Here is a 22,374-nt window from a genome sequence, read left to right as displayed (position 1 = left end):
TTGACATTTTTCTGATGAGGTCAAGCTGCACACAGGCCTCTCTGCCTAGTAGTGGTATCAGATGCATCTGTAACATAGAACTGTAGATGGGCTTGTTTGTGCCGCGTGGCAACTTGCAATATCATGATGCCCCGTTGGTTTAATGCGTGTGCCTCCATAGGCTATGAGTACAGTCTCAGTCTCTTTCACGTTGAATTGCTTGGACAATTTGTCAGCTATTGCTTGTGGGAGCACATAAGCTTCAGCTACTGTGTCTAACTTAAAAGTTGACTGTCGGTCCCCCTATACGCAAGTTTGTGTGCCAGCCAGCATCTTTTTTGAGCGCTTGTATCACTGCACCTATGAACAACATGTCCACTTCCTTGACCTCCGTTTCAAAAGGAGCAACATCTGTCCTTGACCTCCACACAGCTGCAAAGTGATTTATCTTGCCACATTTTTTACATTCAAAATTGAATGCAGGACACCTCTTTGGTTTGTTTGTTTTTCCACAAGTCTTTGCCTGCTGCTCGTTGGTTGAGCATGGGGGCGGCCTTTATTCTGACTGTGCTCGTGATTGTATAATGGCGGCCCTTTTCTTCCATAGCATGCACAAACTGTTCTGTGCTATTGCTAGCTAACATACAGTATCAGTCAAAACTTGACACACCTACTCATTCAAGCGTTTTTCTTTATTTTCACTATTTTCTACATTGCAAAATAATAGTGAAGACGTCAAAACTATGAAATAACACATGGAATCATGTAGTAACCCCCAAAAAGTGTTAAACAAATATAAATATATTTCACACTCTTGGCATTCTCTTAACCAGCTTCACCTGGAATGATTTTCCAACAGTCTTGAAGGAGTTCCCACATATGCTGAGTACTTTTTGGCTGCTATTCTACAATGTAGAAAATTGTAAAAATAAAGAGTAGATGCGTCCAAACTTTTGACTGGTACTGTAGCCTGAGGTGATGTAATGTATTTTGTACAGCAAACATGTATTGCCTTAGCTAGGGTTAAATCCTCGGTGTCTTTGAACTCACAACCGCGTGTTCTCAGTAAGGTTATACACTTGTCAATACCTGCCTGTTCATTGAAGTTGTGTGCCCAAAATTAATGTTTCTCGAACACAGTATTCCTGCGTGGTGCACAGTAGTTGTCCAATGCCTTCATCACCTCGACCAGTTTCTTGTTTTCCAGGTCGGCATATGTGATCTCTCCAGCTCGTCTAAAAACTGCTATTTCCCTAGGCTCTGGCTTGTCATTGATCCCTCTGGCTAAGTAGTACAAGTTCAGTCTTTGTTTCCATTCCTTGCAAGGATTCCAGTCAATAACAACGGAGAAGGTGGTGTAAACGACTGCATTGCTGCTCATCCCAAACTCCATAGCTATTGGGACTGCGTTGAACCATTGACTCTGCGCTGTGAGTATTTTCCAATCTAAAAGTGCAATGTCGACATTTTGTCTTTTATGAAGTGGCTACTCGCTAACTACCATGGCTTTGTCTGAATTGGTGACACACAGAATGTTTGGGCCTGCATGTGTTCAAAACTTCATTTCTAGAGACGATTGACATCTGTTTACGCCAATGTCCATCTGTCAACTCCACTTCCTTTCACCACGAATCGCAATGTATTTTTGCTAATTCTTTCGTTAACACTTAGCTAGTTTAGCCTACGTTAGTTGATTATGGCCATCATCGACTGCTAAATGGAGCCTGGCGTTAGCTGACAACGTTCAATATGTATCGTGCTATTTGGTCCACATTAACTATCGAACCTGCTGCAATGCTGATGGATATTAGCTATGGCGCAAACATTGTGATATTGGTTTTGTCACGCCTTGCTTACATAACACTACAGTTTTTAGCTACTAACCTGACATTCGTTGTGGCTAAACGCCTAGCTAGTTACGTTAGCTAGGTAACGTTAAATTGTCTGCAATGTCGTGTTGTATGATTAAAATAACGCAACATAACACCGTTTCAGCCAATGTATGTAATTTAGCTAATTCATGTTTCTTAGCTAGCCAACGAGTTACATCATGAAGCTCAATTCAATGTAATATTTTAAACAGTTATTGTTATCAATTTGAAAGGTAATCAACCAGAAAAGAGGCTAGCCCATTTCCTGTTTATATTTTGTTTTCCACAAAACGCAGTGCTGAGATATCAGGGCAAGATGATTTGATGGAAAACGTCCAATCTGTGTGGTAACTGTTCTAGAAAGCAGTTGATTGGCTTCAAATAATTCTGCCAATCGTGGATGAGAACTAGTCAATGAGTGGGTTTCGATTAATGTCATCAGTGTGTGAGTGTTTTGACCGGCTGAAAGGTGATTGCATTCGATTTGGACCCGGACTGCCTGGCGTGAGCCTGGTGGCCTGTTCGAAGCCCATGGCGAAATCGGCTCTAACCAGGAGTGATAGAGCCTAAAAACTAGATTGAGCACGTGGAGTAATCAGTAGGATTATGTGTTTTCACATGCAAAAGTGATTGCTTAAAAAACAAACAAAAAAACGCCTTATCTACCTTCCCAATGAAAACTAGTTAGAAAATTCGAACATTAGGCTACTGGCAGCCTGTCTACTGTTCTTTGACAATTCTCTCTGTAAATAGTGCAGGAGAATTAAAAGTAGATTTTTCTTTCTACTGACCCAAAATAGGCAGGTAGCCTAGTTGTTGGAGCATTGGTCCAGTAACCGAAAGGTTGCTGGATCGAATCCCCGATCTGACAAGGTAAACATCTGTCGTTCTGCCCCTGGACAAGGCAGTTTCTATTTATTTATTTATTTATTTTAATTTTACTGTGATGGTATGTAAACAGCTACAAAGAATACAAAGAATACAGATGAAAACTCTCTCGGTAGGTTGTGTGGTCTACAGCTTATCATGAGATACTCTACCTCAGGCGAGCAATAGCTCGAGACTTCCTTAGATATTGTGCACCAGCTGTTGTTTACAAATATACATAGACTGCCGCCCCTTGTCTTACTAGACGCCGCTGTTCTATCCTGCCAGTACATTGTATAACCAGCCAGCTGTATGTTGATGTTGTCGTCGTTCAGCCACAACTTTGTGAAGTATAAGATGTTAGTTTTTAATGTCCCGTTGGTAGTTCCACCTTCCATGTAACTCTTCGATTTTATTGTCCAAAGAGTGCACGTTTGCTAGCAGAATGGAGGGAAGTGGGGGTTTATTCGATCGCCTACGAATTCTCAGAAGGTAGCCCGACATTCGGCCCCTCTTTCTCCACCTCCTCTTCACGCAGATCAGGATCAGGGCCTGTTTCCGAGGAAGCAGTGTATCCTTCGCGTCGGGCTCGTCAGAGTCGTGAAAGGAAAAAGAGGATTCTACTTGTCCGTGGTGAGTAATCACAGTCCTGGTGTCTAGAAGTTATTTTCTGTCATAAGAGACGGTAGCGGCAACATTATGTACAAAATAAGTAAAAAAATAAATTACAAACAACACAAATAAGCAAACAAAAAAACACAATCGGCTGGGGGCACGTAAAACATCTGCCATCTTCCCCGGCGCCATCTTCTACTTGTTATAGGTGTGTTTGTTCTACATGGGATTTTTCTGCCTTATTTGAACGGTCAACAACTTTGTGCCCAACTGAATGCAGCCCTGAACATAGGTGTTTAATGCATAGGCGAATATAATTTCTCTCTGTGTGTATATTTAGCTAACTAGGTTATCTGAATCTATTGCAGGATTTCAGGTCAAGTTCAAACCACGTGTACCTATTTTAGGTAACTAAATTAGCTCCCACCCTTCTCTGTCTGTATGTTTAAGACAAGTCATAGGCTTGTCAGCAGCAGCATGCATGGCTGCCGTGCAGTGCAGTACTCTACTCAGTCCTTTACTGCTTGACCTATTTTGACAGCCCTTTTTTTTGGTTGCAGAAAACTCAAAGGACTATGCATTTCAGGGATGGATAAATAAAACCAGAACAAAAATCTGCTCCCGTAACACAGTACTATCATACAAGGGTGAGAATGAATCAATTATTTATTTTTGCCAGTGTGTGAAAGAAGAGCCAATGGAAAATTACCTCTCCACAAGCCCTACTAGCTACTGTACTACAATGTCACCTCTGAATGCAATCTTTATTAGCTGACTCAGATGTGTTAGGTGGAGATGCTGAGAAGGCTGATAGAGAATTCAAAACGTGTCTTCCCCTGCCCCGTCTTTCATACACTGTAGATGGGCTTTATGATCTCCTCACAGACCATACTCATTCGAGTCATGCTAGGTTTTTCACTTATGTTTTTTAGTAACTGAAATGATAAGTAGCTACCTGTCCCGCAGTGTTTTTCACGCTTCATAAAAACAGGACACTATACTTCATCAGTTTTACAGAATTATTAATGAAGATCTCATTGTAGTTAACACCAATGAACTCATAACAATTGTGGTTACCACTAGCTTCATGTGCTTACACAGAAATTCACAACATATATTTTTCTCCATAGTTGCTTGCTTTGCACTGTAGAAACATGGGTATTGACCTCTAGGCTGCGTAGTTATGGTTTCTCCATAGACTGACACCCCCTACTACACATATCATCTTATCTCTCTTTTATCATTGTCTCCCTCTCTCTCAATTCCCTGGAGTTAGCCTATCTTGATATGACAATGGTGTGAAGTGGCCCTCAGGAAAGAAGAACACAAGTCCCTCAGGTGTCCCACTGTCCTCTTCATCGCTCCATGCCCCGCTAAGAAGACAACACAGTGTTCCACTTGTGGAAAGAAGAGTTTTGCACCCTCTTTTTGCTCTACCGTTTCTTTCTTGCCATGGGGGGTGCAGTGAGTGCCGGGGAGGACAACAATGATCTGATTGACAACCTGAAGGATGCGCAGTACATCCGTACAGGTCGCGTGGAGCAGGCCTTCAGGGCCATAGACCGCGGGGACTACTACCTGGATGGCTACAGGTACTACACCACCCTTAATGCTCTATACAACCTATCCAGTTTTATCACCATCAGGTTTGGGGTCCATTTCAATTCAGGAAGTAAACAGAAATTCCAATTCCTGTTTTTCCTCATAAGCAAAACATACAATGTGAATTTCAGTTTATTTCCTGAATCAACTGAATTGAAAAGGTATTGCCCCAACCTTGGTACCTATAATGATCTGTACAAAATTGTTTTATCTTAGTAAACATTTTCCTGGAGCTAACATAAGGGTGTCCCATCTCCTTACCTACACTACAGGGACAATGCCTATAAGGACCTGGCGTGGAAGCATGGCAACATCCACCTTTCTGCCCCCTGTATCTACTCTGAGGTGATGGAGGCTCTGAAGCTCCAGCAGGGACTGTCCTTCCTCAATCTGGGCAGTGGGACTGGATACCTCAGCACCATGGTGGGACTCATAATAGGTAACGATGCCTCTGTTTGTTTAATTAAATATTTTCCCTCTCTATGATGTGTTGAGATATTCATTTAAATCTTGATTAACGATTATATGGTGATGGTATACATCAATGCTCTAGCCCTAATGAGTTAACCTATGCTTAAACAACACAAGGCAACACACATGGATAGTATACGAAGTCAAACGCAGACCCACCTAACCGGTCGTAAGTGATGTGTAATCACTGCAAATGAACTTTTAATAGTTTTTTTGCAGGTCCATTTGGTGTGAACCATGGAGTGGAGCTCCATACGGATGTGGTGGAATACGCCAAGGAGAAACTAGATGACTTCATCAAGAATAGTGACAGCTTTGATAAGTGAGTTGGAAGCTTAATCAAAACGTTACACATGTTATATAGGGTGTAATGGTGCATGCAGTGAAACTCTGGTTAAATAACTAGATGCAGTTCAGTTAGTATTTTTCTGCCTGCCAGTTTTCAGACATGGAAATTGCCTTACAGTGATGCTCCAGAGGTTTTGTATAATTTCAGCCTTTTATTATTATTTTTTTGTTGTTGACTTTCCCTCTCTGTTTCCGCTACTAAATGTATCACCCAGGGAGGACTTGCCCTACAGGCCATGATTAACTATTGTGAAGATCTAGATTATAGACTGCATTTCTTGTAGATACCGTCTTTCTTTTTTTGGAAATAGCATAGAGCACATAAATACTTAATAGAAATACTTTTTCCCTTTATTTTTCTTCATTACCCACCCTAACTCAACAAGTCTGCAAACTTAACTTGAAAGGTCTGAAAGGTTAAATGGTTACTTATTTTATGTTTTACTTTTTCTTTCTTTCTCAATAACCCCAAAAATATTCTGCTTTAGAGATTTCATATGTAAAGCTGCCACTCACCGTTATGCTGCAACCCTGTAATGACAGTGCAGGTAGGGGAGAACCGGGGCGGGAGGGCTGCGGGGCAGGGGGAGTGGTTCATGGGGGGGGGGGTTCTGGATGGGAAACGACGAATGGGTTGGTTCCCCTGTGGGTCCTGATTTTTGTTTCACATCCATAGGCTTATTAACACTAAAGATTCATCATTAATAATGAATTGTTTTTTGAAAAACAATGGCAACGCTAGCTATTCTCTCTTGGAATTTGAAAGACCTTAATAGTCCTATCAAATGTTCCAGCTGTCTTGATGTCCTAGCAAGAAACCATATTGATATTGCAATGCTCCAAGAAACACACCTACTCTAAAAGGGTGCACATAGAGTAGAGAATCATTTGTACAAACTGGCTGCTTTTTCATCAGCCCCAAACAGAACTAAAGGTGTAATCATAATGATACATAAGAAACTGAAAATCACCATCTTGGGTAAAGACGAAGGCCAAGAAGGTGGAATCACTTTCCTTAAATGTATACATAATGGAAAGAAAATGGCCTTTTATTAATGTGTACACTCCAAACTCATGATCCTACATTTTTTGATTCTCTGAACAGCATATTGTCAAAATTAACTGAATTCCATCTGGTTATCGGGACAGACATGAATGCCATTTTGGACATGCGGGACAAATCTGATAAGACCAACTACAGTCTACAACTACTGACCACCATGCTTACTACTGCCAACTTAAAATTTCAGAATCTCCTACGCAACAAGATGGCATTTCAATGTTTCATTACTACAAACTCCTACATTCTGTGATCAATTTGAAATTGAACTAAATTAATTCATAATGATCAATAAAGATTCAGTCGATGAACCCCGGATTCTACGGGATGCCATCATAGATTTTTTTTTAAATAATGGAACTGCATTTGCATCTGTGTTGAATAAATCACAATTAAAAAAGATAGCAGAATTGGAAATTATGTTATTTGCGTTAGTGTTCTCAGCAAACACTCTTTTCTAAGTCAAGACCAAGCTTAATTTATTCATAATACAGAGAGCAGAATTTTCCATTCATCGAGTCAGACTCAACCATTAATTCCATGGAAATCGTCCCAGTCGTTTACTGGCCAAAAAGCTATGCAATAATGATCAATTAGCTGATATAGCAACTATTGAATCTGAAATAGGGGAATTACTATCAGAACCCAAATGAATCAAAGATTCTCCCTCTTCTATAAATAATTGTATACCTCTGATTTTAAATCCACACCAAGCCAGACTATCCTTTCTAAAATAATAAGAACTCCTCTTCTCTCAACAGAGGAAGCCACCTCGCTGGGAGCCCAAATCTCTCTCAATGAACTCAAAAGGGCATTGGATAGCACGAATAAAGGCAAATGACCTGGATGGGATGGTATTTCTTCTGAGCTCTATTTCAAATTTTGTAATCAATTAGGATGGGTTTGTTAAAAAAAAGTTTTTACTTGGATAACCTCCATCAATTATTACAGATCTTAAACACATACAGCTCCTTGGGCTGCTTAATCGCTCGATGCAGAAAAAGCTTTTAATAGACTAGAATGGTCATCTCTGGTCTGTCTTAGAACCTATGGGAATTGTCTCCAATTTCATTAATATGATTAAAATGCTATATGCCAATTCCTCAGCCATAGTTATAACAGGCAATATCTGCTCCTCTCCTTTCAGAATCAATAGAAGCAGCAGACAAGGCGATCCAATTTCTACTTTGCTATTTTTATTATCCATGGAACCCCTGCCCAAGGCAATTCATCAATCGAAGGAAAGAACACACATTCTTTCAAATTGACTGATCACTCATTTCATTATACACAGATTATATTTTACTACAATGAACAAAAATATGAATGCAACATGTAAAGTGTTGGTCCCACGTTTCATGAATTTATTTCAACTGACTTATTTCCTTAAATGAACTGTAACTCAAAACAAAATGTTTGTTTCATGTTGCGTTTATATTTTGGTTATGTATATATTTACAATGTAAGTCAGCTATGCTAGCCTATGGAGGCCCTTGGGAAACCCATCCAATTATGGGATTTAAAAATACATTATCTGGGCTCCCAAAAGGACTGATCTCTATAATATATAAACAACTTTTGGGAGTTAGCCATAAAGAAAGTATGGACCCCAGATCTAATTGAATCTGAACAACCCTTTTAACTGGAACAGAATATGTAAATATATGACCTTGGCATCCTGTAATCTAAACCATAAACTTAAACATTTTATGTTTGTTCACAGACTGTATTTAAGACAGAGGAAACATTCTACGATGACAACTGTTCACTGTGTCCCCTAAATCAAGTAGGCACATTCCTTCATATCATGTGGGAGTGCCCTGCAGTTAAATGCTTTTCATCTACCATGTTACTTAATGATGATAGCTCCTTGAATCTCTCAATCAATCAAAGACAATTACTGATGTTGGCTCTTCGATGGCATTCACCTCACTCTTTCCCAATTTGCCAGTGGGTACAGTTACTATTAGATATTAAAACATTAGAATTATCGACAGCAATAACTAATGGTGCTAGTCAAAGAACAATTGAGGCCTGGACAAATATACTGTGGTTGGATGGAGACATGTTGGTTTGGTGAATAGGAGGGGAGGTTGGGGGTGGAGGCCCACTTGTATATATATTTTTGGGGGGGGTGGGTTAATACTGAATTTATTGTTACTTAAACTCTATGTATTTCTTACTTTTGTTTTTCTTTTGTGTGGCATCCCACGGGTACATTTTATATAAACCAAAAATATTAATTTAAATGGATATTGTACCTCTAAATTGTGCATGACACAAGTCATTTTTCCAACAATTGTTTACAGACAGATTATTTGACTTATAATTCACTGTATCACAATTCTAATGCATCAGAAGTTTACATACACTAAGTTGACTGTGCCTTTTATACAGCTTGGAAAATTCCAGAAAATGATGTCATGGCTTTAGAAGCTTCTGATAGGCTAATTGACATAATTTGAGTCAATTGGAGGTGTACCTGTGGATGTATTTCAAGGCCTAGCTTCAAATTCAGTGCCTCTTTGCTTGACATCATGGGAAAATCATAAGAAATCAGCCAAGACCTCAGAAAAAATTGTACGACCTACACAAGTCTGGTTCATCCTTGGGACTAATTTCCAAACACCTGAAGGTACCATCTGTACAAACAATAGTACAAGTATAAACACCATGGTACCACGCAGCCGTCATACCGCTCAATAAGGAGACGCGTTCTGGCTTAAGGACAACAAAGGCAAGGTAGCGGAGTGGCCTTCATAAAGCCCTGACCTCAATTCTATAGAACATTTGTGGGCAGAACTGAAAAAGCGTGTGCGAGCAAGGAGGCCTACAAACCTGACTCAGTTACACCAGCTCTGCCATGAGGTATGGGCCAAAATTCCTCCAACTTATTGTGGGAAGGTTGTGGAAGGCTACCTGAAACATTTGACCCAAGTTCAACAATTTAAAGGCAATGCTACCAAATACTAATTGAGTGTAAGTACACTTCTGATCCACTTGGAATGTGATGAAAGAAATAAAAGCTGAAATAAATCATTCTTTCTACTATTATTCTGAAATTTCACATTCTTCAATTAAAGTGGTGATCCTAACTGACCTAAGACAGGGAATTTTTACTTGGATTAAATGTCAGGAATTGTGAAAAACTGAGTTGAAATGTATTTGGCTAAGGTGTATGTACATTTCCGACTTCAACTGTGTGTGTATGTACAGTGGAGCAAAAAAGCATTTAGTCAGCCACCAATTGTGCAAGTTCTCCCACTTAAAAAGATGAGAGAGGCCTGTAGTTTTCGTCATAGGTACACTTCAAAATAAGTATTTGGTCAATAACAAAAGTTGATCTCAATACTTTGTTATATACCCTTTGTTGGCAATGACAGAGGTCAAACGTTTTCTGTAAGTCTTCACAAGGTTTTCACACACTGTTGCTGGTATTTTGGACCATTCCTCCACGCAGATCTCCTCTAGAGCAGTGATGTTTTGGGGCTGTTGCTGGGCAACACAGACTTTCAACTCCCTCCAAAGATTTTCTATGGGGTTGAGATCTGGAGACTGGCTAGGCCACTCCAGGACCTTGAAATGCTTCTTACGAAGCCACTCCTTCATTGCCCGGGCGGTGTGTTTGGGATCATTGTCATGCTGAAAGACCCAGCCACGTTTCATCTTCAATGCCCTTGCTGATGGAAGGAGGTTTTCACTCAATCTCACGATACATGGCCCCATTCATTCTTTCCTTTACACGGATCAGTCTTCCTGGTCCCTTTGCAGAAAAACAGCCCCAAAGCATGATGTTTCCACCCCCATGCTTCACAGTAGGTATGGTGTTCTCTGGGTGCAACTCAGCATTCTTTGTCCTCCAAACACGACGAGTTGAGTTTTTACCAAAAAGTTGTATTTTGGTTTCATCTGACCATATGACATTCTCCCAATCTTCTTCTGGATCATCCAAATGCTCTCTAGATAACTTCAGACGGGCCTGGACATGTACTGGCTTAAGCAGGGGGACACGTCTGGCACTGCAGGATTTGAGTCCCTGGCGGCGTAGTGTGTTACTGATGGTAGGCTTTGTTACTTTGGTCCCAGCTCTCTGCAGGTCATTCACTAGGCCCCCCCGTGTGGTTCTGGGATTTTTGCTCACCGTTCTTGTGATCATTTTGACCCCACGGGGTGAGATCTTGCGTGGAGCCCCATATCGAGGGACATTATCAGTGGTCTTGTATGTCTTCCATTTCCTAATAATTGCTCCCACAGTTGATTTCTTCAAACCAAGCTGCTTACCTATTGCAGATTCAGTCTTCCCAGCCTGGTGCAGGTCTACAATTTTGTTTCTGGTGTCCTTTGACAGCTCTTTGTTCTTGGCCATAGTGGAGTTTGGAGTGTGACTGTTTGAGGTTGTGGACAGGTGTCTTTTATACTGATAACAAGTTCAAACAGGTGCCATTCATACAGGTAACGAGTGGAGGACAGAGGAGCCTCTTAAAGAAGTTACAGGTCTGTGAGAGCCAGAAATCTTGTTTGTTTGTAGGTGACCAAATACTTATTTTCCACCATAATTTTCAAATAAATTCATTAAAAATCCTACAATGTGATTTTCTGGATTTTTTTTTCTCATTTTGTCTGTCATAGTTGAAGTGTACCTATGATGAAAACTACAGGCCTCTCAATTCTTTTTAAGTGGGAGAACTTGCACAATTGGTGGCTGACTAAATACTTTTTTGCCCCACTGTGTGTGTGTGTGTGTGTGTGTGTGTGTATGTGTATATATATATATATATATCTCAGCAAAAAATGAAACGGCCATTTTCCAGGATCCTGTCTTTCAAAGATAATTCATACAAATCCAAATAACTTCACAGATCTTCATTGTAAAGGGTTTAAACACTGTTTCCCATGCTTGTTCAATGAACCCATAAACAATTAATGAACATGCACCTGTGGAATGGTCGTTAAGGCACAAACAGCTTACAGACGGTAGGCAATTAAGGTCACAGTTATGAAAGCTTAGGACACGAAAGAGGCCTTTCTACTGACTGAAAAACGCCAAAAGAAAGATACCCAGGGTCCCTGCTCACCTGCGTGAACGTACCTGAGGCATGCTGCAAGGAGTCATGAAGAATGCAGATGTGGCCAGGGCAATAAATTGCAATGTCCGTACTGTGAGACACCTGAGACAGCACTACAGGGAGACAGCTGATTGTCCTCGCAGTGGCAGAGCACATGTAACAACACCTGCGCAGGATCGGTACATCCGAACCTCACATCTGTGGGACAGGTACAGGATGGCAACAACTGCCCGAGTTACACCAGGAACGCACATTCCCTACATCAGTGCTCAGACTGTCCGCAATAGGCTGAGAGAGGCTGGACTGAGGGCTTGTAGGCCTTTTGTAAGGCAGGTCCTCACCAGACATCACTGGCAACAACGTCGCCTATGGGCACAAACCCACCTTCGCTGTACCAGGCAGGACTGGCAAAAAGTGCTCTTCTCTGACGAGTCGCGGTTTTGTCTCACCAGGGGTGATGGTCGGATTCGCGTTTCTCGTCGAAGGCATGAGCGTTGACACCGAGGCCTGTGTTCTGGAGCGGAATCGATTTGGAGGTGGAGGGTCCGTCATGGTCTGGGGCGGTGTGTCACAGCATCATCGGACTGAGCTTGTTGTCACTGCAGGCAATCTCAATGCTGTGCGTTACAGGGAAGACATCCTCCTCCCTCATGTGGTACCCTTCCTGCAGGCTCATCCTTAAATGACCCTCCAGCATGACAATGCCACCAGCTGTACTGCTCGTTCGGTGCGTGATTTCCTGCAAGACATGAATGTCAGTGTTCTGCCATGGCCAGCCAAGAGCCCGGATCTCAATCCCATTGAGCACGTCTGGGACCTGTTGGATCAAAGGGTGAGGGCTTCGGCCATTCCCCCCAGAAATGTCTGGGAACTTGCAGGTGCCTTGGTGGAAGAGTGGGGTAACATCTCACAGCAAGAACTGTGAGGAGATGCACTGCAGTACTTAGTATCTGGTGTGGCCACCAGCTGCATTGACTGTTACTTTGATTTTGACCCCCCCTTTGTTCAGGGACACATTATTCCAATTCTGTTCGTCACATGTCTGTGGACCTTGTTTATGTCTCAGTTGTTGAATCTTGTTATGTTCGTACAAATATTTGCACATGTTAAATTAGCTGAAAATAAACACAGTTGACAGTGAGAGGACTTTTCTTTTTTTGCTGAGTTTAGTACCAGTCAAAAGTTTGGACACACCTACTCATTCCAGCGTTTTTCTTTATTTTTTACTATTTTCTACATTGTAAAATAATAGTGAAGACATAAATACTAGGAAATAACACATATGGAATCGTGTAGTAACCAAAAAAGTGTTAAGCTAATTAAAATATATTTGAGATTTTTCAAAGTAGCCACCCTTTGACTTGATGACAGCTTTGCACACTCTTGGCATTCTCTCAACCAGCTTCATGAGGAATGCTTTCCAACAGTCTTGAAGGAGTTCCCACATATGCTGAGCACTTGTTGGATGCTTTTCCTTCACTCTGCGGTCCAACTCATCCCAAACCATCTCATTTGGGTTGAGGTCGGTGTGGTCATCTGATGCAGCAGTCCATCATTCTCCTTTTTGGTCAAGTAGCCCTTAAACAGTCTGGAGGTGTGTTGGGTCATTGTCCTGTTGAAAAACAAATGATAGTCCCACTAAGTGCAAACCAGATGGGATGGCATATTGCTGCGGTAGCCGTTTTCGTTAAGTGTGCCTTGAATTCTAAATAAATCGGTGGCGGTCCTCATGAGAGCCAGTTTCATAGCGCTTGATGGTTTTTATGACTGCGCTTGAAGAAACTTCAGAATTTCTTGAAATGTTCAGGATTTCCTGACTTTCATGTCTTAAAGTAGGACTATCTTCTGTTTTATTTTTTTAATTTTAATTTTATTTAACTAGGCAAGTCAGTTAAGAACAAATTCTTATTTTCAATGACGGCCTAGGAACAGTGGGTTAACTACCTGTTCAGGGGCAGAACGACAGATTTGTACCTTGTCAGCTTGGGGGTTTGAACTTGCAACCTTCCGGTTACTAGTCCAACGCTCTAACCACTAGGCTACCCTGCCACCGTATACCACCCTTATTGTCACAACACATCTGATTAGCTCAAATGCATTAAGAAGGAAAGAAATTCCACAAATTCACTTTTTTAACAAGGCACACCTGTCCATTGAAATGCAATCCAGGTGACTACCTCGAAGCTGGTTGAGGGAATGCCAAGAGTGTGCGACGCTGTCATCAAGGCAAAGGGTGGCTACATTGAAGAATCTCAAATCTAAAATATATTTTGAGTTGTTTAACACATTTTTATTTACTTGATTCCATTTGTGTTATTTCATAGTTATTATTCTAGAATGTAAAACATAGTAAAAATAAAGAAAAACCCTTGAATGAGTAGGTGTGTCCAAACCTTTTACTTGTACATATATAATTTATTTTCAATTCCTAATGTATGTTACAGATACTAATTCATACAAATTCGTAACATATTGTAAGTGCTAAAGATCCTGGACAGCATCTTTTAAGAGGTGTCTTGCCATTTGAATACATTTTAAGGAGTTGAAATCTTTTTTACATTATTAATAACTGATTGAAAAACACATTTTTCGTGGATGCCTTTTGGCTTGCTTTTATTACCTTTTTACTTTATTTTGTTTTTGTCAGGTTTGAGTTCTGTGAACCCATCTTTGTGGTGGGCAACTGTCTGGAGATCTCGTCAGACAGTCACCAATACGACCGTATCTACTGTGGTGCGGGGGTGCAGAAGGATCATGAAAATTACATGAAAATCCTGCTCAAAGTTGGGGGTATTCTAGTGATGCCTATAGAGGATCAGGTAAGCGGTAGAATGTCTCTGAATAATGCAGATATTATAAACATCATTATTCATGATGGTGCCTTCTGCGTTGGTAATCAGAGGCTGCGTCTGAAGTGGCAACTTATTCACTATATAGTGCAATACTTTTGATCAGAGCACTATGGGCCCTGATCTAAAGAAGTGCACTATATATGTAATAGGGTGCCATTTGGGATGCTGTTAGTGATACAGCCCTGGCCTGCATGACCAATGATGTTACGATACCCAGCCATCGTTATTGTTCCTCAGAAGGCCCTGAACTGGTACTTACGCCATCAGTCTGGTCTATTTTGTCCTCTAACAAATTGGAAAATAGCAAAAACACTTTAGAAAAAGGATGACGTTGTGTGGCACTCAAGCAGAGAAATAACATTTTTGAAGGGCTTGCACAAGCCTACACAGTCTGTAATCTTGTGAAATGGAAAGTCTAGCTGCTTATGTTGTTTTTCAGGAAACAGTTGGAACTCCTGCATTGCCAGGTTTGTGTGGTGGTGCAATAAAGAGGGGGGAGGTTTTGATGTGGAGAATTGAGGCCAAGGGCTGAGGTAGCTTAGAAGCTCAGGTCCACCACAGTTTCTCTGGATCAACACCTCCATGTGATGGCCAAAACCAGCTTTTTGTCAAGTAGATATTTGAAGGCACCCATGTCTCTTTCTGGTGTGGAACTGAAGATGCATATAATACATGTGATTTTTGTCACTCTTGTCTTGGTGTATTGGTGGTGGTGTTATTATGATTGGTGTAACTTTTCCATTGTCTAGTGCTGGGTACTCCAAATTCGACATTATTTTTATTTGGCCCTCCCCAAGCTTTCTAATAAAATAAAAAACATCCTAAATTGTCGTTGAAGATTAAGACTGTCAAATCACCAAGAAATCAGCTCAGGGATTTTAAATATTCCCACGCATAAATAGAGAGGCATACGTGATTGTATCCCAATGAAATCAAGGATTTGAATGATTCTGTTTTTGTCAAATACTATATCTGTTTGGGCTTCTTGCATTCATTTTGAAGTATACAAATTGTTTATAATTGTGTTCTGGCCTCCTGACCATCCGCTCAAGAAAAAATTGGTCTGCAGCTGAATGTAATTGGGGACCCCTGAGGGATATCCGACACTGCAAGCTAGATCTACTCTGTGTTTTCTAAAGCTAACCAGCTTCAAGTTAGATTCACATTCCAGCTCAGGCTTCCTCCGTATTACGACGGTTGATATTGATTGTCCACCTGCCGCTAACTCTAGCAGGCTTGTGACTGCTCGTGCATGTCACACATGGCTAGTCAAATGCCGAACTCTTCATTCAGACAATGCTGAAACAGAAATCCATGGGCGGGTGAGTGAGAAATTTTCATTTGTGCCGAAATCAAAATGAAAGGAAATGTATCTTGCAAATTCAGCAGGCTATGGTGTGAAATAGGCTTTTAGAAGCACCGTCTTTATTTTATGACTTACTTGTAATGCCTTCTTTGGTGTGCACAAGCACCTTTTTTCCAACACATATCAACATTTTTTCTATTATAAAGTCATACAAAGGTGTTACATTGCGTGAAGTTTTAAATGCATTCTATCTTTACTAAGTGTGTAATGTGATATATTCCAACACATTTGTTTTTTACAACAAACAAACATTTGATGAATAAAATATTTAATCAGTCTTCCTCAAATGAAGGTGATGATGACGCAAATTCTTTGCAAGAGGGATGGAATCTGATTTCATTTGTCATCAACTCGCAGCTCAATCATTTCATTCAGGATAAGTGGAGTCAGCTGTGAGTTAGCCTGCCCAGAGAAGGTTATTATTGAAGGATTCATTGCCATAAAAATTTACCTGGCTGAAAGGTCAGCCACTTTTGTATTGGAGTCCGCAGTTGAACTCGGAGTTGACCAAAGTTACCTCGCTATCTCCTCAAACCTGATTCGTAGGATAACCCTCTGGTCTAGTGGAATGATGGTGTTAACATGATTGGTATGCGTCTAGTGGGTTGGTGTTAACATGGTTGGTATGCGTCTAGTGGGTTGGTGTTAACATGGTTGGTATGCGTCTAGTGGGTTGGTGTTAACATGGTTGGTATGCGTCTAGTGGGTTGGTGTTAACATGGTTGGTATGCGTCTAGTGGGTTGGTGTTAACATGGTTGGTATGCGTCTAGTGGGTTGGTGTTAACATGGTTGGTATGTGTCTAGTAGATTGATGTTTAAACCTCTACAGGATCGGTCATTGAGTGTGCCAGCCAGAGCCCGGACTTAAACCTGATCTTACTTCTCTGGGGAGACCTGAAAATAGCTGTGCAGCAACGCTCCTCATCCAACCTGACAGATCTTGAGAGGATCTGCAGAGAAGAATGGGAGAAACCCTCCAAATAAGCTTGTAGCTTCATACCCAAGAAGACTCAAGGCTGTAATCGCTGCCAAACATGGTTCAATAAAGTACTGAGTAAAGGGTCTGAATACTTCTGTAATTGTCATATTTAATTTTTAAAAAGCTATTTTTTATACATTTGCAAACATTTCTAAAAACCTGTTTTTGCTTTGTCATTATCAGGTATTGTGTGTAGATTTGGGGGGGGAAACAATTTAATACATTTTAGAATGAGGCTGTAACGTAACAAAATGTGGAAAAAGTCTAGGGGTTTGAATACGTTCCAAATTCACTATATTGCCCTATCCCACCTGGACAAGAGGAATACTGCATAAGAATGCTGTTCACCAACTATAGCTCAGCCTTCAACACCTTAGTGGCCTCTAAGCTCATCACTAAGCTCAGAGCCCTGGGTCTGAACCCCTCCCTGTGCAACTGGGTTCTGGACTTCCTGACGGGCCGATCCCAGGTAGTGAAGGAAGGCCACAAAACCTCCGGCACGCTGATCCTCAACATGGGCCCCACACAGGTGTGTGGTCAGCCCCCTCCTGTACTCCCTGCTCACCCATGACTGCGTGGCTACACACGTCTCCAACTCAATCATCAAGTTTGCTGACAACACAACAGTAGTAGGCCTGATTACCAACAATGATGAGACAGCCTACAGGGTGGAGTGGTGCAAGAAAAATAACTTCCCCATCAATGTCAACAAAATTAAGGAGCTGAAATGGTCCCTTCACACCGACAGTGTGGTGAAGAAGGCGCAACAGCGCCGCTCAACCTCACAAGACTGAAGAAATTTGGCTTGGCCCCTAAGTCTGTCACAAACATCTACAGATGCACAATTGAGAGCATCCTATCAACTGTATCACCACCTGCTACAGCAATTGCACCATCCGCAACCTCAGGGCTCTCCAGAGGGTGGTACGGTCAGCCCAAAGCCCAAAGCACCCAGTGTCGCAGCAAGGCCAAGAATATCAAGGACCTTAGTCACCCAAGCCACAGCCTGTTCACCCCACTACCATCTACAAGACTTAGACAGTACAGGTGCATCAAAGCTGGGGCCGAGGGACTGATAGATGCTGTTTATCTCCAGGCCATCAGACTGTTAAACAGCCACCACTATACGACCTCCGCCCAGTACCCTGCCCTCTGCCCAGTACCCTGCCCTCTGCCCAGTACCCTGCCCTCTGCCCAGTACCCAGCCCTCCGCCCAGTACCCTGCCCTGTACCCTGCCCTCCGCCCAGTACCCTGCCCTCTCTGCCCAGTACCCTGCCCTCTCTGCCCAGTACTCTACTCCCCGCCCAGTACCCTACTCTGACCTTCAGTCACTATCACCTGCCGGCTACTCTACCCTGCACCTTGGGGACTGCTGTCCTATGTTCATAGTCATGGAACACAGGTCACTTAAATGTTTACATACTATTTATATACACTGAGTATACAAAACATTAACACCTGCTCTTTTCATAACATAGACTGACCAGGTGAATCCTATGATCCCTTATTGATGTCACTTGTTAAATCCACTTCAGTCATTGGTGATGAAGGGAAGGAAACAGGTTAAAGAATCATTTTTAAGCCTTGCAACAATTGAGAAATGGATTGTGTATGTGTGCCATTCAGAGGGTGAATGGGCAAGACAAAATATTTAAGTGCCTTTTAAACACTGTGCAGTGTTTTTGTCAAGAACTGCAACAGTGCTGAGTTTTTCACGCTCAAGAGTTTCCCGTGTATATCAAGAATGGTCCACCACCCAGAGGAGATCCAGAAAACTTGACAACTGTGGGAAGCATTGGACCCAACGTGGGCCAGGATCAGTGGGATGCTTTTGACACTTTGTAGAGTCCATGCCCCAATGAATTGAGGCTGTTCTGAGGGCAAAAGTGTGTGTGGGGGGTGCATCTTAATATTAGGAAGGTGTCCCTAGTGTTTGGTATACTCTGTGTCTACTGATGAACCAAATTTGGGGTTATTTTTTAAAATGTTTGATTATTGTGTGCGTTTTGATTTCTACTGCATTGATTGCAGTGGCGTGCTGTGGGCCTGGGGCCTGGGGCCTGGGCCTTCAGTGAGGTCCTACACAGTCCCACCCAAATTAATCCACCTCTTATTACCATCATTAGGATGCCATAGCTCTAGACACTATACATTTAGAAAGAAACGCAGTATAACCAGGCGTTGCGTCACCTTGAAATTGACATTTTTATTCAGAGAATTGCAGGGGAAGAGTACAATACAGTACAGTTCAACTAATAGGCAAGAACATAGTTATATTAATATTCTTCTATTTCTGGTCCACAAACTGTGAGCTTGAAGTCCAAAAAAAAGTGTCAGCACTTTCTTCGTGTCCCCTAAATGAAAGTTCCTGTTTACCCAAAAACATGACACAATCAATGAGTCTTTTCAATATTTCCCTATTTTTCTTCACCTTTTCATTGTGCAACTCCGTTGCCCTGCGCGCTTGTTCGTTGAGCTGTAGATCCACTCGGGTGTCCCCAAAAGTTTTCAAAAGCACCATTGCTTGTAAGTGCCCAGCTGTACGTACTTTTGGTGTCTCGTTGCCGCCTTGGTTAGACAACTCAAGTTTGCAAAGCCAGTGTGGCTCCAAACACCAAATTGATCACTTGCAAGTAATAGGCATTCCCAGCAGTACAGTTTGCAGTGTTTCTCGGAGCCTGTGAGCCATTGATAGCGCTCGTAATTGGAACTTGGAAAGTGGTGAACGAACCCCTTCCCCGCCTGTGACAGGCTTTGTAGCGTCGGCGTCGGGCGACCTCTCCTTACAATGTCTAACTTTTCTTGAAAAGTACGTCTTGAGAATGGCGTTATAATTATATCCTCTACCAAATCAATACCTTCTCCTCCCTCCGCCATTGTGGCTTGAAAAAACAGCTTAGTAGTAAGCGAATTAATTTCTTTATCAAATTCAGTTTCCTAGTTCTGAGGTTCTGCATAGACCTGCCCATAGGACCTGCCTCTCAATATTGGTAATCCAATCAAAAGACGTGCACGCACTACGCCTGCTAGCTGGCTCCTGTCTAACACTGGAGCCAGCCAGCAAGCGTACAATAGCCAACTCTAAAGCTGATTGGTTGACACTAAATTTTCATTTCCATTCACTTTTAAGCTACAAGCGCCCGCACTGTTGATTCTGAAGGCCTGAGGGCAGATTTTAGATCCCTGGCAACACATGATGGCTGAATATGATTGGATAAAGACCAGCCCTACAAATCTCAACCTGGGGCTGGAAGCAGTGCAACCAAGAGGAAAGCTATGAAATTAAGAGTATAACTCTTACTCTGGGGAATAATTTAATACATATTTGTGGGAAAATATATATTTTTTTAAATTATATTCTGATGATGTTTAGGCCAGCAGAGATGGCCTTGCTGGCCCTGACGGCCCACCACTGATTGATTGATTACAACTAGAAACAAAAGCATTTGCTGCACCCGACACAAAACCTGCTAAACTGGGTACACGACCAATATAATGTTATTTTATTTGTCTAGTGGATTGGTGTTAACATGGTATGTCCTCCATTGTCTCAATGGACTGATGTTATTGTGGTTGCTATACAGTAACTGTCACTCTTTATTTTCTGGTTGCAGCTGATACAGATCACCAGGACTGGTCAGTGTTCCTGGGAGAGTAAGAATATCCTGGCCGTGTCATTCGCACCTCTGGTCCAGAAGAACAGAGCTGAGGGAAGCAAGCCTGATGCTGTAGAGCTCCGTGAGTTCTCTACTCTATCCCCTGTTCTACTTTAAATATTGGGTCTTATTCACTAGGCAACAAACTAGAAAAATATAAGAGTTTTGCTACGGTGTGCACTAATGATTATATAACTCTGTTCTGTACGCAAACCATTTTTTCTGTTCTCTGTAAATAGACATATCAGAACTATTACCCCTTTGTTTTGTTTTCTATCTCTCTTTTGAGGTTTAAAGTAAGCCACACTTTTCAAGTCAAAGGATTTATTTAAAGTTAGGACGAGCCAATTTCTAACAAAAACTTTGCTTTGACTCTAGAGGCTTAGTTACCCAGTGGGTTGGTGCATCATTCTAAGTATTTCATTAACCGTAAAGACATTTTTCCATTACTTATTTTTCTATAAATGTATTTGAAGTATTTTATCCAAATGACCAACCTATAATCGAGCTCTTGCGTACTGAAATGTTATTGGGCTAATGGGATTTGACCTGCCATCCATGTCCGTGTCCTCTCCTCCTCCTCAGCCCCAGTGACAGTCAGGAGCCTTCAGGACCTGTCTCGCGTCTACATCCGCCGCACTCTCCGAGATCTGACCAATGAAGAATGTCCTGACAAAGGTCTGGTGCAGAGGGCGCCCCATAAACGCAAGCGCAGGCGTTGCCGGCTGCGACGCATTAACACGTACATCTTTGTGGGTAACCAGCTGATCCCCCAAGCCATGGAGAGCGAGGAGGACGAACAGATTGACCAGGAGCAGCACAAGGAGGACCAGGAGCAGCAAGAGGCGCAGGAGAAGGAGCAGGAGGAGGAGAGAGACATTGGCAGCGTTGAGATACTAAAGGCAGTGAATGTACTGAGAGACAAAATCATGACTTTACCTCTGCCTGAATCGCTGAAGACCTATCTGTTATACTACAGAGAAAAATGACTGACTGCTCAACCTGCTGGCATCTGTTCTCATGGATGCCATGCCTGCTGAGATGCTTTTCTTCATTCTCCTGTTTTCTCTTTTTTCAGTACTGAATGATGTAGTATTCTTTTTCTTCTTCAATATGAACATGGAATGGACACTGAGACTTCCTGGGTCGTCATGGATCATTTTCTATAGTTACTATGATATGGTTATGTTCGTTTTTATGATCGATTGTCTTTTGAATTTGTATATCAAAGATTTATTTAAAGGCCTACTGAATGGAAAATCCTTTTCAAATATGGTATTTTGAGGATGTAGATTGTATCACATGTTAATATTCCAGCAAATTGTCACGAAATGAAATTGTATAAAATAAAATGCTACCTATATTTGTTAACAATATGATAATGTAACAAGATAACTGCACCTTTTTCTAGAAGCATTATTGAACTTGATATTACTGAATTAAGATTTACAATTGCTGAATAGAATAACCAGAGACCAACAACAAAAAATGCATGTACACTTCCTATTTGAATCAAAGACTATTATGGAACATTTTATGAAACATTTCCTCATGAATCATTGAAGGGGCAATTCTTTCATTGTTCTTTCCTCACACTGTTATGTTTGAGTAGAGGGATTGTAATGCTGTGTGACGATGAG

The 22,374-nt window shown here is 41.6% G+C and overlaps 1 protein-coding gene across 8 annotated transcripts; it reads left to right on the top strand.

Moving 5' to 3' along the window:
* Positions 1–968: 968 nt before the first annotated feature.
* On the top strand, positions 969–22,108 carry LOC112260615 (protein-L-isoaspartate O-methyltransferase domain-containing protein 1). Of its 8 annotated transcripts, none has more exons than XM_042328835.1 (10): positions 969–1,409; positions 3,256–3,350; positions 3,701–3,739; positions 3,893–3,979; positions 4,609–4,924; positions 5,207–5,373; positions 5,625–5,727; positions 14,527–14,698; positions 20,693–20,816; positions 21,320–22,108. In XM_042328835.1, exons 5-10 carry the CDS (start codon positions 4,785–4,787, stop codon positions 21,721–21,723), a joined length of 1,110 nt encoding a protein of 369 aa, XP_042184769.1. In that variant the 5' UTR covers positions 969–1,409; positions 3,256–3,350; positions 3,701–3,739; positions 3,893–3,979; positions 4,609–4,784; the 3' UTR covers positions 21,724–22,108. The 8 variants fall into 8 exon arrangements, with proteins under 8 accessions (XP_042184769.1, XP_024291631.1, XP_024291632.1 ...); XM_024435863.2 differs by having other exon boundaries at positions 3,143–3,350; XM_024435864.2 differs by lacking the exon at positions 3,701–3,739.
* Positions 22,109–22,374: the final 266 nt, after the last annotated feature.

This window comes from Oncorhynchus tshawytscha, linkage group LG10 (assembly GCF_018296145.1).
Source record: "Oncorhynchus tshawytscha isolate Ot180627B linkage group LG10, Otsh_v2.0, whole genome shotgun sequence".
Classification (NCBI taxonomy): domain Eukaryota; kingdom Metazoa; phylum Chordata; class Actinopteri; order Salmoniformes; family Salmonidae; genus Oncorhynchus; species Oncorhynchus tshawytscha.
Note: the sequence above shows the minus strand (reverse complement) of the source record. Positions and strands in the feature narration are given on the sequence as shown.